This window comes from Maylandia zebra, linkage group LG3 (assembly GCF_041146795.1).
Source record: "Maylandia zebra isolate NMK-2024a linkage group LG3, Mzebra_GT3a, whole genome shotgun sequence".
NCBI lineage: Eukaryota > Metazoa > Chordata > Actinopteri > Cichliformes > Cichlidae > Maylandia > Maylandia zebra.
The window spans coordinates 30,020,612-30,034,794 of record NC_135169.1 but is presented as its reverse complement, the minus strand read 5'-3'; the positions used below and the strand labels follow the sequence as shown (position 1 = coordinate 30,034,794).

Sequence of the window (14,183 nt, the reverse complement as noted above, 5' to 3'; positions counted from 1 at the left end):
ATTTTTGACTTTTCTGAGCCTGTCAAGTCCTTCTTTTGACCCATTTTGCCAAAGGAAAGGACGTTGCCTAATAATTATGCACACCTGATATAGGGTGTTGATGTCATTAGACCACACCCCTTCTCATTACAGAGATGCACATCACCTAATATGCTTAATTGGTAGTAGGCTTTCGAGCCTATACAGCTTGGAGTAAGACAACATGCATGAAGAGGATGATGTGGACAAAATACTCATTTGCCTAATAATTCTGCACTCCCTGTATGTGGACTGGTATCTTCACCTAAACATCCTACAGTGGTAGAAGTATGCAAATGACAATCATGAAATTATTATTATTATTATTATTACCATCTCAGTTAAAGACATGCCATGAAATATCCAAAAGAGAAGGTTTAAGCTTGAGTAACCGGAGCTATATGCAAATACAAAGCTAAATAAAAATGTGTCCATCCTGTAAGACAGGGCAGCCATACAAGTTTGCAGTTAATGACACATCACCTGCTATTTGCTGTTAGTTCCTGAGTGATCCTGTCTTTATTAATTCACAAAGTCATTTCGGTTTTCTTGTGCATAAATGCATGATGTTCCCTGGATTAGGAAAAGCTATGGAAAACTGCTATATGTAAAATGCTAAAAACAAACAAACAAACAAACAAAAAAATCTAGAAGCAACAAATTAACCCTCAGATCGTGTTAATATTTATAACATGGAGTATAATCATTTCTGGTGAGTCCTGTTGATTCAATCAGTTACAAACTTTACAAACACAGACCCATGAGAATGACTCAAAACCCAGCGGACCCCCCCCACACACACACACAACCCATATCTGGATGACATACCACTTACCATGCCAGAAGTCAGCCAGCAATGCCGGCTTGACACCAGATCCAGGCAAAACCTGTTTGCTATGTGGGCATAGGGATCAAGGTCCAGCGAGCCCCAGACCCAGGCCTACTCACACACACAGAAACTGCACAGACACACTCATCTATCCACATCCACCCCACGGACGAATGCCTCTCGACCATAGCCAGCAGCCCCCTTGTTCGAGATGCAGTTAACCCGTCCCCTGATCATCACTCCACCACAGCGTCAGGTAGGACGTAGGAAATAGGGATGTAAGGACCGGCTTGTCCATGTTAAAATGGTCTGTTGGGTGCATGTGTTGGTGTGCGTGAGTGAGTGAGATGTAAAAAGTGAATATGACGTGTGAAGAGCGCTGTTAAAATTCAGCGGAGAACTGTGGCACGATAATGAATGGCTTTTCTAAAGAGAGAGCATTGTTCTTACCAAAACATGTTGATATCTTTGGCAAACTCTATTTAGAAGCAGCATGTGTTTACCTCTGCGGATGTCTGATTTTTTTTGTAGTATCCTGCTGTTCTGGCTCTTGTGAACAACTAGTTTTAAAAGTGTTAAAAAACAAAATTAGTAATTACAGAGGCATTTAATAAACGTACTTGGATGAAGAAACTGGTTTTAGATGGTTTCGGTATGGGGAGCTTTGGAAGACTGGTTTACCACAAAGGTGTAGTTATTACTGTTCTAAATTTAACATCACCTGCAGGCGCGTTTGTTTAGTCATGTGACCTTTATGACGCACAAAGGTGTTTGTGCACATTGAGGAAGCTTGCAGGATCACTCCTTTACTCCGATCAGAGAGTGCTGCGCTCTTACAAATCGCTGCTTATGTTTGGTTCATTTACAGCGGGATGATGGAGGATCAGACCCAGCACCCGGTTTTCTTTGAGTGTGAGAGTATTAAAGAAGAACATCTGACGAGAGTACAAAAATACTTCGGTATTCGCCGCAAATCGGGCGGAGGAGAGTGCGGACCGGTGACTACAGTGGACGAAAACCTCTACAGTGTTGCTTTCCGAAATAAAAAAGGTAGGTTTGTTATGAATTTTAATAGGTAAATATATTTACCTATGTTTATAATGTACGGACTTTCTTATGCACGAAATATCATACAGTAGTCGACGTCTCTAAATGACCATTTATTATTTTCATCAATAATTATATTTTGCCTCAGTAACCGTATCAGAAAGTTTTGGCTGTTTAGGAACTATTATACTTTCACAAGTGAGTTACTGGTGGCAATGGGACACGTAAGAAAGGAAAACAAAAGTCTGTCCGGAAAGCGAAACTTAATATTACACAACATTTGATGATCAGCCACCGACAGTGGGTGAAAAGATAAGATTAAAGAAGAAGGAAAAAAGAAACATAAAAACGAAAATAAGTCACATAAAAATAAATTCTACATGAAACTCAGTTTGTAACTTGAGATCTATTTATAGATCAGCAGCGAGTTCTTCAGAGATCAGAGCATGTTTTGGATCTTGAAGATTGTCGTTTGGTGTTCACTGTCCGAGAAAGTCTGCAAAATTCTACCTCCTCTCACTTCATGACCCCCACTTCTGCTCCAGCAGAGGTAAATTTCATGTTTTGATTTAATCAAGATCTTTGACAGTTTTATGGATCCATATAGAATCAGCATTGTCCATCTATCTATCTATCTATCTATCTATCTATCTATCTATCTATCTATCTATCTATCTATCTATCTATCTATCTATCTATCTATCTATCTATCTATCTATCTATCTATCTCAGAATCAGAATCGTGTTTATTGGCCAAGTATATGTGCAGACACATACAGGGAATTTGGTTCCGGTAGATGGTGGCTCTCAAGCACAGCAATGTAAATCTCACACACACAAGTGTCTATATATACACATTACACATACATACACAAAGCTATGTAAACCAACTATAAATAACGAATCTAAACTTATATACATAAAATACAGAAATGAATGAGGTGGAATGAATACTACAAAATGTACATAAGGTGCAGTTGCAGTCTGGCAGTGGGAGCAGTGTGACAGGTCAACTGTTAAGAAGGGAGATGGCGAGGGGAAAGAAACTGTTCCTGTTTCGGGTGGTCCTGGTCTGCAGGCTTCTGTACCGTCTGCCAGAGGGCAGCAGATCAAAAAGTCTGTGTGCAGGGTGTGAGGGGTCTGTGATGATTTTCCCTGCCCGTTTCCTGGTTCTTGAGAGGTACAGATCCTGGATGGAGGGCAGGGGGGCGCTGATGATCCTTTCTGCTGCCCGTACAGTCCGCTGCAGTCTGCTCCTGTCCTGTTTAGTGGCTGCTCCATACCAGACTGTGATGGAGGAGCACAGGACAGACTCAATGACCGCAGTGTAGAACTGGATCAGCAGCTCCTGTGGAAGACTGTACTTCCCCAGTTGTCTCAGGAAGTACATCCTCTGCTGGGTCTTTTTGAGGATGGAGTTGATGTTGGTCTCCCACTTCAGGTCCTGGGAGATGGTTGTACCCAGGAACTTGAAGGTCTTCACAGTTGACACAGGGCTGTCTGATATGGTGAGGGGGAGCAGAGTTGAGGGATGTCTCCTGAAGTCCACTGTCATCTCTACAGTCTTAAGAGTGTTCAGCTCCAGATTGTGCTGACTGCACCAGAGTACCAGCCGCTCAACTTCCTGCCAGTATGCAGACTCATCACCATCTTGAATGAGGCCAATGACAGTGGTGTCATCTGCAAACTTTAGGAGTTTGACAGCAGAGTTATTGGAGGTGCAGTCGTTAGTGTAGAGGGAGAACAGTAGTGGTGAGAGGACACATCCTTGAGGGGCACCAATACTGAGGGACCGGGTTTCAGAGGTGATCTCCCCCAGCCTCACTTGTTGCTTTCTGTCTGTCAGGAAGCTGGTGATCCACTGACAGGTAGCTGGTGACACGCTGAGCTGGGAGAGTTTGGAGGAAAGAAGTTCAGGCACGATGGTGTTAAAAGCCGAACTAAAGTCCACAAACAGGACCCTGGCATAAGTTCCCGGGCGGTCAAGGTGTTGCAGGATGTAATGCAGCCCCATGTTCACTGCACTGCATCTATCTATCTATCTATCTATCTATCTATCTATCTATCTATCTATCTATCTATCTATCTATCTATCTATCTATCTATCTATCTATCTATCTATCTAATTATTTTACTGTATATTTTACAGTTTTGTACTGTTCTTCTAAAATATCACTAAATCTACATAAATAGGCTGTGATTTTACATTTCAAATGTAAATTAAAGTAAAATCACTGTAAATGCAATAAAACATAATTTTCTTGTTTTTTAAATGTATTTGTCTGTAAATATGCATATTTAGATTGTTAAAATACATTCACAAATCTATCATAATTTCACAAATATTTGTCCGTTATTTGAAAGAAACTGTTAAATTCAAATGTAATGCTATGGAAAAATATATAAAATTATTCTTATGAACTTTTTTTTTTTACATCAAATAATAATAATTATTATTGTTATTTAGGGCGATCGTGGCTCAAGCATTGGCAGATTGCCTTGTAATCAGAAGGTTGCCGGTTCGAGCCCCGGCTCGGACACTCTCGGTTGTTGTGTCTTTGGGCAAGACACTTCACCTACCACCTACTGGTGATGGCCAGAAGGGAATTGTAAAGCACTTTGAGGGTCTCAAAAAGCACTATATGAATGCAGTCCATTATTATTTAAACCAACTGGTAACTGTATATTTCTGTACATTTAAGTATTATTATTCATATTGCCGCATTCATTGACCTTGTTTATAGGTAATTTTATTGTTTGATCATGTTAAAATGGACCTAATTTAATGTTTAAAAGCACTTGAAAAAGGCAAAATCCCATGTATAATTAGGGCAACAAACTGTTTTGTCATTACTGAAAATAACCGTATTTTTATGAGAAAGTTATTTTCTGTTATTATTTTGGCGCCCCAGCTGCCGGAATATTACAGTTTGTTTAGTTTTGGGTTTTTTTTACGGTGTGTGTGTGTGTATGTATATATATATATATATATATATATATATATATATATATATATATATATATATATATATATAAGGTAAGGTGGTCTTTGTTTCCGATTGATACCTCCTCTCATTTGCATTTCTTCCCAATCACAGACTCCTGAGAACATTCCCGCCTCGTCTCTTCCACCAAGTGATGAAGAGTATGAACTACACGTTGATAATTATCTCCTTCGTTACCTGAAAGAATGTCCACATGCTCAGCAAGAACTTGAGAACATGCTTGCCTGTTTAGCCTGCTCTGCTGATCTTTACTGTGAGGAGGGGAGAGTTTTAGTCAGGAGGCTCGCTCAACCTGGTGCTGCAGATGAAGTTAGTGATTGGAAAGCTGAGGTAGACGCTCTCTTTGGTGGCTACTTTTGCCATCATGAGGTAAACCCTGACAAAGTTGAAGCTTTGGTTCAGTCCAGCAGCTCTTGTCAGACTGCAGGTGAGGTGAAGGTGTACACAGATGAGTCTGGGATGGCTGTTGTTGTTGGAGAACAGTCTCTGGTTCATGCCAGGTTGTTAGACATTGAGCAACCTTCAAGTTTACGTGACGATATGGCATCTCTGAGTTTAAGAGAGGAAAGCACAACCATTGCTAGCTACAGCCTTTGTGATGGGCTCCAGGTGTTTGTGTGTCAGGGTGACATCACCAAGCAACACGCTGATGCTCTGGTAAATGCAGCCAATCAGGACTTGGAGCACTCTGCAGGTGTTGCTGCTGCACTGAGTCGAGCTGGTGGTCCTGAAATACAGAGAGAGAGTGATGAATTAGTGAAGTGTTTGGGGAAAATTCCCATAGGAGACACAGTAGTGACCACAGGGGGTAACTTAAAGTGCAAGAAACTGCTTCATGCAGTTGGGCCTGTAGGTGGAAAAGCAAGTAACAGAGATAAGATGTTACTGGAGAAAACTGTGCATTGTGCTTTAAAGTTTTCAGAAATAATGGAGTTTCAGTCCATAGCCATTCCTTGTATCAGCTCAGGTGTCTCTGGGGTTCCTCTCACTGTGTGCACTGAAGCAACTGTTGCTGCTGTGAAGGACTTTGGCAGTGTGGGAGGTCGAAGTCTGAGGAAAATCATCCTGATTGATAACAAAGAGGAGGCAGTGAGGGCCATGCAGGAAGCATGTGACAGGCTTCTCCAAGGGATAGATACACCTGATGAAGATACAGCAAGAGGAGCCGCTGCCAGAGCTCCTGGAGGCAGAGTCCACATGGAGGTTATTCAGGGATCGATCGAGAGCCAACAGGTGAGAAATGTTGCTGTAATTAAAATAAACAACACCTTGCAATAAAACACATTTTCTAAGCCCACTAAATCTCCTGCTCTTCTCCTAGGTGGATGCTTTGGTGTCTCCTATGGTTGGCCATGATCCTCTCTCTACCCGTGTTGGAAATGCTTTGTTTGAAGTAGCTGGACCACAGCTGACCACAAGGTTTAGAAAGGAAGCAGAAGATGAAACAATGCCTGGTGACTCAGTACTGCTGGAGGGCTTACCTGGACTTCAGTCTAATGCAGTCTTCTTCCTCAATCTTGTTCCCTTTGATGGTGACCCAGAGGGTGTTGCAGTCCAGGTGAGATAGTAAAGGAGGGATTTTATTAGTCTGCCTGTTTGTGAGGACATTTTTTAATGAAGCCATTTGTCTTAATCCAATATTGTTATGTTCTATAGGTTCTTCGAATGAGCATCAACACAATACTGTCTTTTTGTGAGAAGAAAGGATTCAGATCTGTCGCTCTTCCCGTCCTCGGTGCTGGGATGGCCCTGCAGTTTCCTGTCAGTGAAGTGGAGAGAGTGTTAATGGAGGAAGTTTATGTATTTGAAGAGGAGCGAGCAGGCATCACACCATTTCTGATCCGCATCGTCATTCACCCCGATGATGAGGAGACACACGAGGTTATGACATAGCACTTTTCCCTAAAAATCAACTATTGACAATTACGACGCTGAGAGTTGAAGAATGCCACCAACACCAAACTCTTATATTGATTTGTGCTTAAAAAAAGAAACTCTGAATATAGTAATCAAATATGTTCCAATAGTAAGCTCATTTACCATCTCATTTGCCAATATCAGTCAGCAGGGACAGTCTCATCTGACCCCAGTGTAATTCTTATGTGTAATAATATACTGTACAGAAATTGTTACTAATGCTGTTAATTTGTTGTCTTTACAGACATTTGGCTCTGTCCAAAATGGCAAATTCACTGAAGATTTTCACCACAAAGACCCAGACCAAGGTGAGTGTAGGAAAATATATACAACTAAGAATCAAAACAGTGGTTTTTTTTTATCTGCTTTTTCTTTTCTTTTCGGGCACCTAAAAATCTCGAGTTAAAAAAGAGACAACATCTAAAACATCAACAGGGAATTACTACATCAGTTAGAGAATATAAAAGACATTCAGTCCATCACAGTGTACAAAATACACAGCATTTGGACAACAGCTCAAATCCCTGAAAGTTTGGAGGATTCAGACAACCCTCCAAAGACTGAACAAAAGCTTGACCTAATTATCATTTAATGTTCAGGTCTCATATTATCCCTCCTGCTACAGACCCATCTGTTCTCATACCAACAGTGACAGTGGTCAACAACCTGAAACCCACAAGTTGTACTCTGGATATTTATAATAACCGACCAAAAGCTTGGCCTAATAGCAAACTGCATTCTCCTCTTATTCTTTAGTATTGACTCTGTGTCTGACTAAGCCTATACTGTAAAATCTGCTTCCTATTTTAAACCTCAAACCATGACCAAAAAATATTTCAAAGGCAGCAAAAGTAAGAAACAAATGTACTTAACAGAGTCAACTTTCTCCTCTAGATTCAACTGCGATGAGGCTGGTCCTGCTGGGAAAAACTGGATCTGGGAAAAGTCACCTGGGTAACACCATTTTTGGAGAGGAGCACTTTGCCACTTATGCCTCTCCAAACTCTGGAACAATGAAATGCCAAACAGAAACCAAAACAGTCAGTGGAAGAAGCATCACTCTGATCGACACCCCTGGTTTCTTTGACACAGGAAGGTCTGAGGAAGATCTGAAGCCTGAGATAATGAGCTGTATGACAGAGTGTGCTCCTGGGCCTCATGCTTTTCTCATTGTGCTTCGAGTGGATAAATTCACAGAGCACGAGCAGGCTGTCATCGCTAAGATATGTCAGTGTTTCTCAGATGAAGCTCTAAAATATGCTGTCGTTGTTTTCACTCACGGTGAACAGCTTGACAAAAAATTTAAAATTGAAGATTTTGTCAGTGAGAACAAAAATCTGAGTGATCTGGTGTCAAAGTGTGGTGGTCGGTGTCACGTCTTTGATAACAAACACTGGAACAACAACCAGCCAAACAACTACAGGAGCAACCAGTTTCAGCTGGAGGAGTTGCTGAAATCAATAGAAAAAATGGTGGCAGAAAGAAACGGAGGTTACTACACAAATAAAATGCTGCAACATTTGGAGACAGTAATACGAGAACAGGTAGAGCACATTAGGCAGTCAATGCCAGATAAAACCCCAGAAGAGATCAGAAAGCAGGCTAAAACTAATGTGAGGAGTAGGTTTCTGATCCAAATGGCAGGGACTGGAACAGGAGCCTTGCTCGGTGCTTTTTTCGGTGTAGTAACATTGGCTGAATTTGCTATCAAAGCTGTGAAGAACCCACAATTGATGAATGTCACAACAAAGCTTTCCAGATTTGTGCCAGCTGCACAACAACAGAATGCATTAGTAGCTGCTGGAGCAGTAGGCTTGGTTGGAGCAGCAACTGCAGGAGGAATAATGGGAGGTGTAATTGGAAATGAAGCAGCTAAAGATTCAGAGTCACTTTCAGAAGCTGTACAGAAAGCATATAAGGCTGTACAGGAGGAAAGAAAATCTCTTACTCATGTAAGATTTTCATAATAACCAGGTACAGTAGTCCCTCGTTTATCCCGGGAGTTACGTTAAAAAAATAATAATAGCCAACTTTAATTTTTTACAGTTATTATAGATGTTTTAAGGCTGTAAAACCCATCACTACATACTTTATACACTTTTCTTGTTGTGTTTGACATTTTTGTGTTTGTTGGGAGAAAACTTACAAACACACAGGACAGCTCTTCAGAGTCACGCTGCTAGTGATCGAAGATTTATGTAGATTTGACTACCTGAACTCATTCTGTACTGTACAGGAGACACGGCACGAGATTGATTGGCAGTGGTCTACAGGACGCAGAACACAATGCATTGTTAAAATTTAAAAAAAGAAAAAAAAGAAAGCCATAAAAGGCGTTGCACAAAATTAGTATTTATTTGAAATCTGGTTTTTGGCAAACTATCATATATTTAGTCAGCAGTTTCCCTCCTTCATGAAGGAGATTTTGTTCTTCAGCCACTTTAGCATTTTATCTACTAACATTTTGTTTTTTCTTACTTCCCTTTGGTGGTGGGAACATATTGTTTGGTGTATTTATGTTCAATAGGTTTGTGATCCATAAACAACTAAAACGTTGAGCTTAAAGATTCTCACAAGATCTATGAGTGGGATAGCTGTGTTTATGGGGTTGTTGCTTGAACTACCTAGTGCCTTGATTCACTGTGATCATAATTTTTCATACAGATGTGACTAAAGTGGACGAATGTTTGAGACCATGAAACACATCAAACTTTAAAAACAATAACAAAACACAACAACACACTTAAGATTGAAGAAATTAGGTTTTGTTTGATTTTTCCCTGATATTGTCAAATCTCTATTTTTACTTAATTGTAAAGTATCTAATAATAATAGAACTACCTGATATGTGTATGCTATATTGCTGATATGATTGACAGATCAAAGATGTCTTATTAAGCAAATAAAAGCTATAATCTCTGACAAGGTTTCCCATTTCCCATGCCACGGTTTTGCTGTTGTAGTACTACACTTACATGTTGTGATCAACAAGAGACACTCTAAGAAAATGCTTTGATTCATGTGATGCCATTACCAGCATTAACATCAATTTTATTCATATAGTCCCAAATCACAACAGCAATCTCCTCATTGTGCTTTGTAAGGTAAAGACCCCACAATAATGCAGAGAAACCCCAACAATCAATGTGAGCAAACACATGGCAACGGTGGTTAGGAAAAGTTCACTTTTAACAGGAAAAAAGCTCCACAAAAACCCGGCTCAGGGAGAGGGCATCCATCTCCTGTGACCATTTAAGGGTTAGGAGAGGTAGACACCTATTACAGTTTTTCTCGATTGCTTAAACACTATAACCAGGCCTCTAAACTAAAATTTCAAAACCGTAACGCTATTGGTCAAAAAGCACACCCATTTCCCTGAACTATAAACACTATTCCCTGCTTTGACACATGACTCAAATTTGGTGAACTGTTACTGCAAAACTCTACACACAAATCCCTACATTTTACAGTGCGTACACCATGTAGTCATTTAGAAAGCACTAGCATGCAATAATGTTAACTTAAGTCAGCATAGCTTGAGCTCAATTAGCACACAATTAACCAGGTGGAAACACTAGGAGTCAAAATTTAGCACACACCAATCAGAACCTGCGATGGATAGATAAAAGGGCCAAAGTCAGCTCATTCAGGTTTGAAACAATGGATCCAAAGAGATGCAAAGGAAGAGGACGTGGTGGAGAAAGAGGACGTGGTGAAGGAGGAGGACGTGGTGGAGGAAGAGGACATGGTGAAAGAGGAGGACGTGGTGAAGGAGGAGGACATGGTGGAGGAAGAGGACATGGTGAAAGAGGAGGACGTGGTGGAAGAGGAGGAGGAGGTGGTCTAGGACAACAGGAAGGTGGTGGAGGAGGAGGGAGAGGTGGAGGAGGAGGAGGACGTGGTGAAGGAGGTGGAGGTGGAGAACGACGGCGACAAGGAAGGGGAAGAGCAAGGGCACGAAGACAGTCAGTCTCGGATGAAATTCGAGCCACTTTAGTTGACCATGTCCTTGTCCATGGGATGACTATGAGGGAGGCTGGGCAACGAGTACAACCAAATTTGAGTCGCTTCACTGTTGCCTCCATCATCAGAACCTTCAGGGAGGAAAACAGGTAGGTGTACTTGCAGTAAGACTGCTTTGTACAGTAACTTGTAAGTTACTGAACTTATGTGTCTTGAGTTTCAGTATGTTTCCATTATTTTCCTGTAAAATGAATGTGTGACAGTTACAGTAATGAGTGCTTCTATTTTTGTAGGACACAGAGACGACCACCTGGTGGAGGCAGGTTAAGGCTTTTGTCGGAGGAGCAAGAGAGGGAACTTGTAAACATGGTAATTGCAAATAATGTAATCCGCCTGCGAGAGATTCAAAGGAGAGTGATTGAGGATGATCATCTTTTTCGAGGCATAAATGCCATCAGCCTCTCCACAATTGACCGCATCCTCCGAAAGAATCAATTCCGGATGAAACAGGCATACCGAGTCCCTTTCGAACGAAACTCTGACAGAGTGAAAAACCAACGTGTGGAATATGTTCAGGTATGAGTTTTGATACTGTATAAAGTATTGTGTACCATCACAGCATGGCAGTTTATGCTGCCATTTCAGCACTCTTGAACTGTGGTTCAGGGTACCGATTGACTCTACTGTGTTATGTGTTTTGCAGAGAATCTTTGAGATTGAAGGACGGCCTGTTCCCCATGAAATAATCTTTGTGGATGAGGCAGGTTTTAACCTGACCAAAAGAAGGAAAAGGGGGAGGAACATAATTGGCCATCGGGCTATTGTAAATGTCCCTGGTCAGCGTGGGGGGAATGTCACTACACTATGTGCGCAGCCATCAGCCAACGAGGGGTACTCCACCGCCATGCCGTACTAGGACCCTATAACACTATGCTTCTCCTTGCTTTTCTTGATGGTTTAAGACAACATATGTTCCAGCTGGACTACAGGGAACCAGCACAGCCAGAGCAGCCTCACTACGTTGTTGTGTGGGATAACGTCAGCTTCCATCGCGCTGCTCTGGTTCGTGACTGGTTTACCAATAACCCAAGGTTTTCTAATATCTTTCTGCCTGCATACTCTCCCTTTCTAAACCCGATAGAGGAGTTATTTTCGGCATGGCGGTGGAAAGTGTATGACCGAGAACCTTATGTCCGTGTTCACCTCCTTCAGGCCATGGAAGAGGCCTGCCTAGACATATCAGTAGATGCATGCCAGGGGTGGATCAGGCATGCAAGAGGATTTTACCCCCGCTGCCTGGCTGGGGCCAATATAGCCTGTGATGTGGATGAGATTCTCTGGCCTGACCCAGACCAAAGACAAGATGCTGAGGTGGGATAATGTTTCTGGTGTGTGTTGTACTGTATAGTACATGAATGACAATGTGCCACTGTACATACATTGGTTGCGTCTTTTGTGTTTATCATGTGACAAGGGTTTTGAAGGGGAGAACCATAAGCAACCTAATTGTTTTGGAACTATTGTTTTGAATTAATTGTACCAGTGTGCAAAACTCTGTTGTAGTGTGTGTGTTTTTGAGGGCTTGTGTTTGATGTCTGAGGGCAAAGTTTGGTTTTTCAGCAGGAGTGAATAGTTTTGGGTGTAGAGCTTCATTTTGACCTGGAAATAGGATGTTTGGGGAATTGAGTGAGAGGTTATGGATTTGTGTTTACTGTTGTGAGGATATGAGGCGTAGTTTCAAGAAATGTGTTTTAGCAATCGAGAAAAACTGTAATAAGAGCCAGAGACTATTAATAGCTAATGATTAAATGCAGAAAGATGTATAAATTAGGGATGGCACAATACCACTTTTAATGTCTGATACCGATATCATAAATTTGAATATCTGCCGACACCGATATGAATCTGATGTAGTCTGTTTATGATCAATAAAAAAAATTAAATTTATTTTGCTGAATGTTGTAAAAGTTCATACTAAACAAAACACTAAACACTATTATACTTGTATTAAAAAATAAACTGCACCCAAAATATTTTACAGTTCAACATTATTAATCTTTTTATTTGAACTTTTAGCAGAACTTTAAATGTAAATATTTAAAGTAATATTCAAAAGTAATTTAAAATGTGATTTTATGCAGATTTCAAAAACTCTTTGGTTCTGAAAAAAAGTGCAATATTAGCACAAAATAATGTTTATATTCAACAACTTAGAAAAAAAAACAAGTTGTAGAATGGATTCTTTTATACTTACAGCTTAACATAAATAGACATCCAGAGTGGAAAGCAGTGCAAATAAATGCAAACATGGCTTATTGTGACACTCATCTTTTATCAAGATGGATGTCAGTGTAAGCTCTTTCTATCAAATTTAACCTGAGATTGAATTTTTTTGTAATTTTGATACAAAACTTAATACAAGTATGAAAAAAGTCTTTTGTTTTGTTTTTTATTGTTGTTTTTTGGAATCATGAAACTATTTAGCCTGCAACATTGCATTTTGCAATGTAAAACTTGAGTCTATCTATTGTAAGGTCAGACTTAGCAACCACAACGCAGAGACGTCCAAAATGTTGAGTAAAGAAGAAACACTGAGTGCGGGGCTGTGCAGAGATTTTTGAAGGGGCATGTGCTACAAGTTTAAAAGGAACAAACAGAACTGGGGTGACCCACATGTCCCAATGTGTGAAATGACTCTCAAGTCATAGTAACCTTAGGTTTGTCTGTCTGTGACCCATTGTTCTGCTTGGGAAGTAGACAGAGAGAGGGAAAAGGAAGGCATAGAGGTCAGAACATCTCTTCCCCTACAACGTCCCTAAATGGGTCAATGCAATCATTGAGGAAATGGAAATACTTTTAGGTTCTATTTCTCTTAATCGATGTTTATGGATGTTTGTCTATGTTTGCTAAATTCTTACTCAAATAAACTTTTTTAAAATGTTCATATCAATACACTAGGATGGACAGCAGCTCCAGATAGACTAGAGAAGGCAGCCAAAGGTTTGGAGAGATGAGAGGGGGCTGCACCTGTGACATCTAGTTTTGTGAATCAGTTTTCCTGAACACTTTTTAATCTTGCTAAACATTACTAGCTTGCTCAATCTAATAAAGCAGTGTTTTCGACACAAGTCACTGTTAGAATAATGTTCGAATGCCCGGTATGCCCGAAGACCAGTCCAGCCCTGACTCAAGCTGCATCATAGTGTAACGCGTGGGTTCACTAGATGGTTTGGAATCTCTCTGAATAATTAAGAACAGCAAGATGAAGACGGATAACTTTTTAGCAGCCTCTTTACTCTCGGCACACAGCAACAACCACCCACACTTCCTGTGTGCCGCCCTCATGAATACTTCACTGGCCTCTCAGAAGCCAGGAAATCTTATACTCAGATCAAAACAGGGAA

General features: G+C 40.7%; 1 protein-coding gene and 1 long non-coding RNA gene across 2 annotated transcripts; both read left to right on the top strand.

Annotated features, from left to right (window-relative positions):
- The first annotated feature begins 1,021 nt into the window (after positions 1 to 1,021).
- On the top strand, positions 1,022 to 10,088 carry LOC143416461 (uncharacterized). Its single transcript, XM_076881668.1, has 8 exons — positions 1,022 to 1,103; positions 1,716 to 1,897; positions 2,311 to 2,444; positions 4,993 to 6,132; positions 6,221 to 6,457; positions 6,556 to 6,780; positions 7,061 to 7,124; positions 7,711 to 10,088. Exons 2-8 carry the CDS (start codon positions 1,720 to 1,722, stop codon positions 8,781 to 8,783), a joined length of 3,051 nt encoding a protein of 1,016 aa, XP_076737783.1. The 5' UTR covers positions 1,022 to 1,103; positions 1,716 to 1,719; the 3' UTR covers positions 8,784 to 10,088.
- Positions 10,089 to 10,675: 587 nt separating this feature from the next.
- Positions 10,676 to 11,622, top strand: LOC143416460 (uncharacterized). Its single transcript, XR_013096827.1, has 3 exons — positions 10,676 to 10,928; positions 11,073 to 11,355; positions 11,483 to 11,622. It is a non-coding gene; the product is annotated as an uncharacterized LOC143416460 (long non-coding RNA).
- Positions 11,623 to 14,183: the final 2,561 nt, after the last annotated feature.

What these genes read in the sequence shown, in the direction of transcription:
- LOC143416461 (XM_076881668.1), top strand. Translation starts at nt 1,720, where the DNA reads ATGATGGAGGATCAGACCCAGCACCCGGTTTTCTTTGAGTGTGAGAGT. An exon ending in CCACTTCTGCTCCAGCAGAG is followed by an intron (nt 2,445 to 4,992) that starts GTAAATTTCATG and finishes TCCCAATCACAG; the next exon opens with ACTCCTGAGAACATTCCCGC. An exon ending in CCACAAAGACCCAGACCAAG is followed by an intron (nt 7,125 to 7,710) that starts GTGAGTGTAGGA and finishes TTTCTCCTCTAG; the next exon opens with ATTCAACTGCGATGAGGCTG.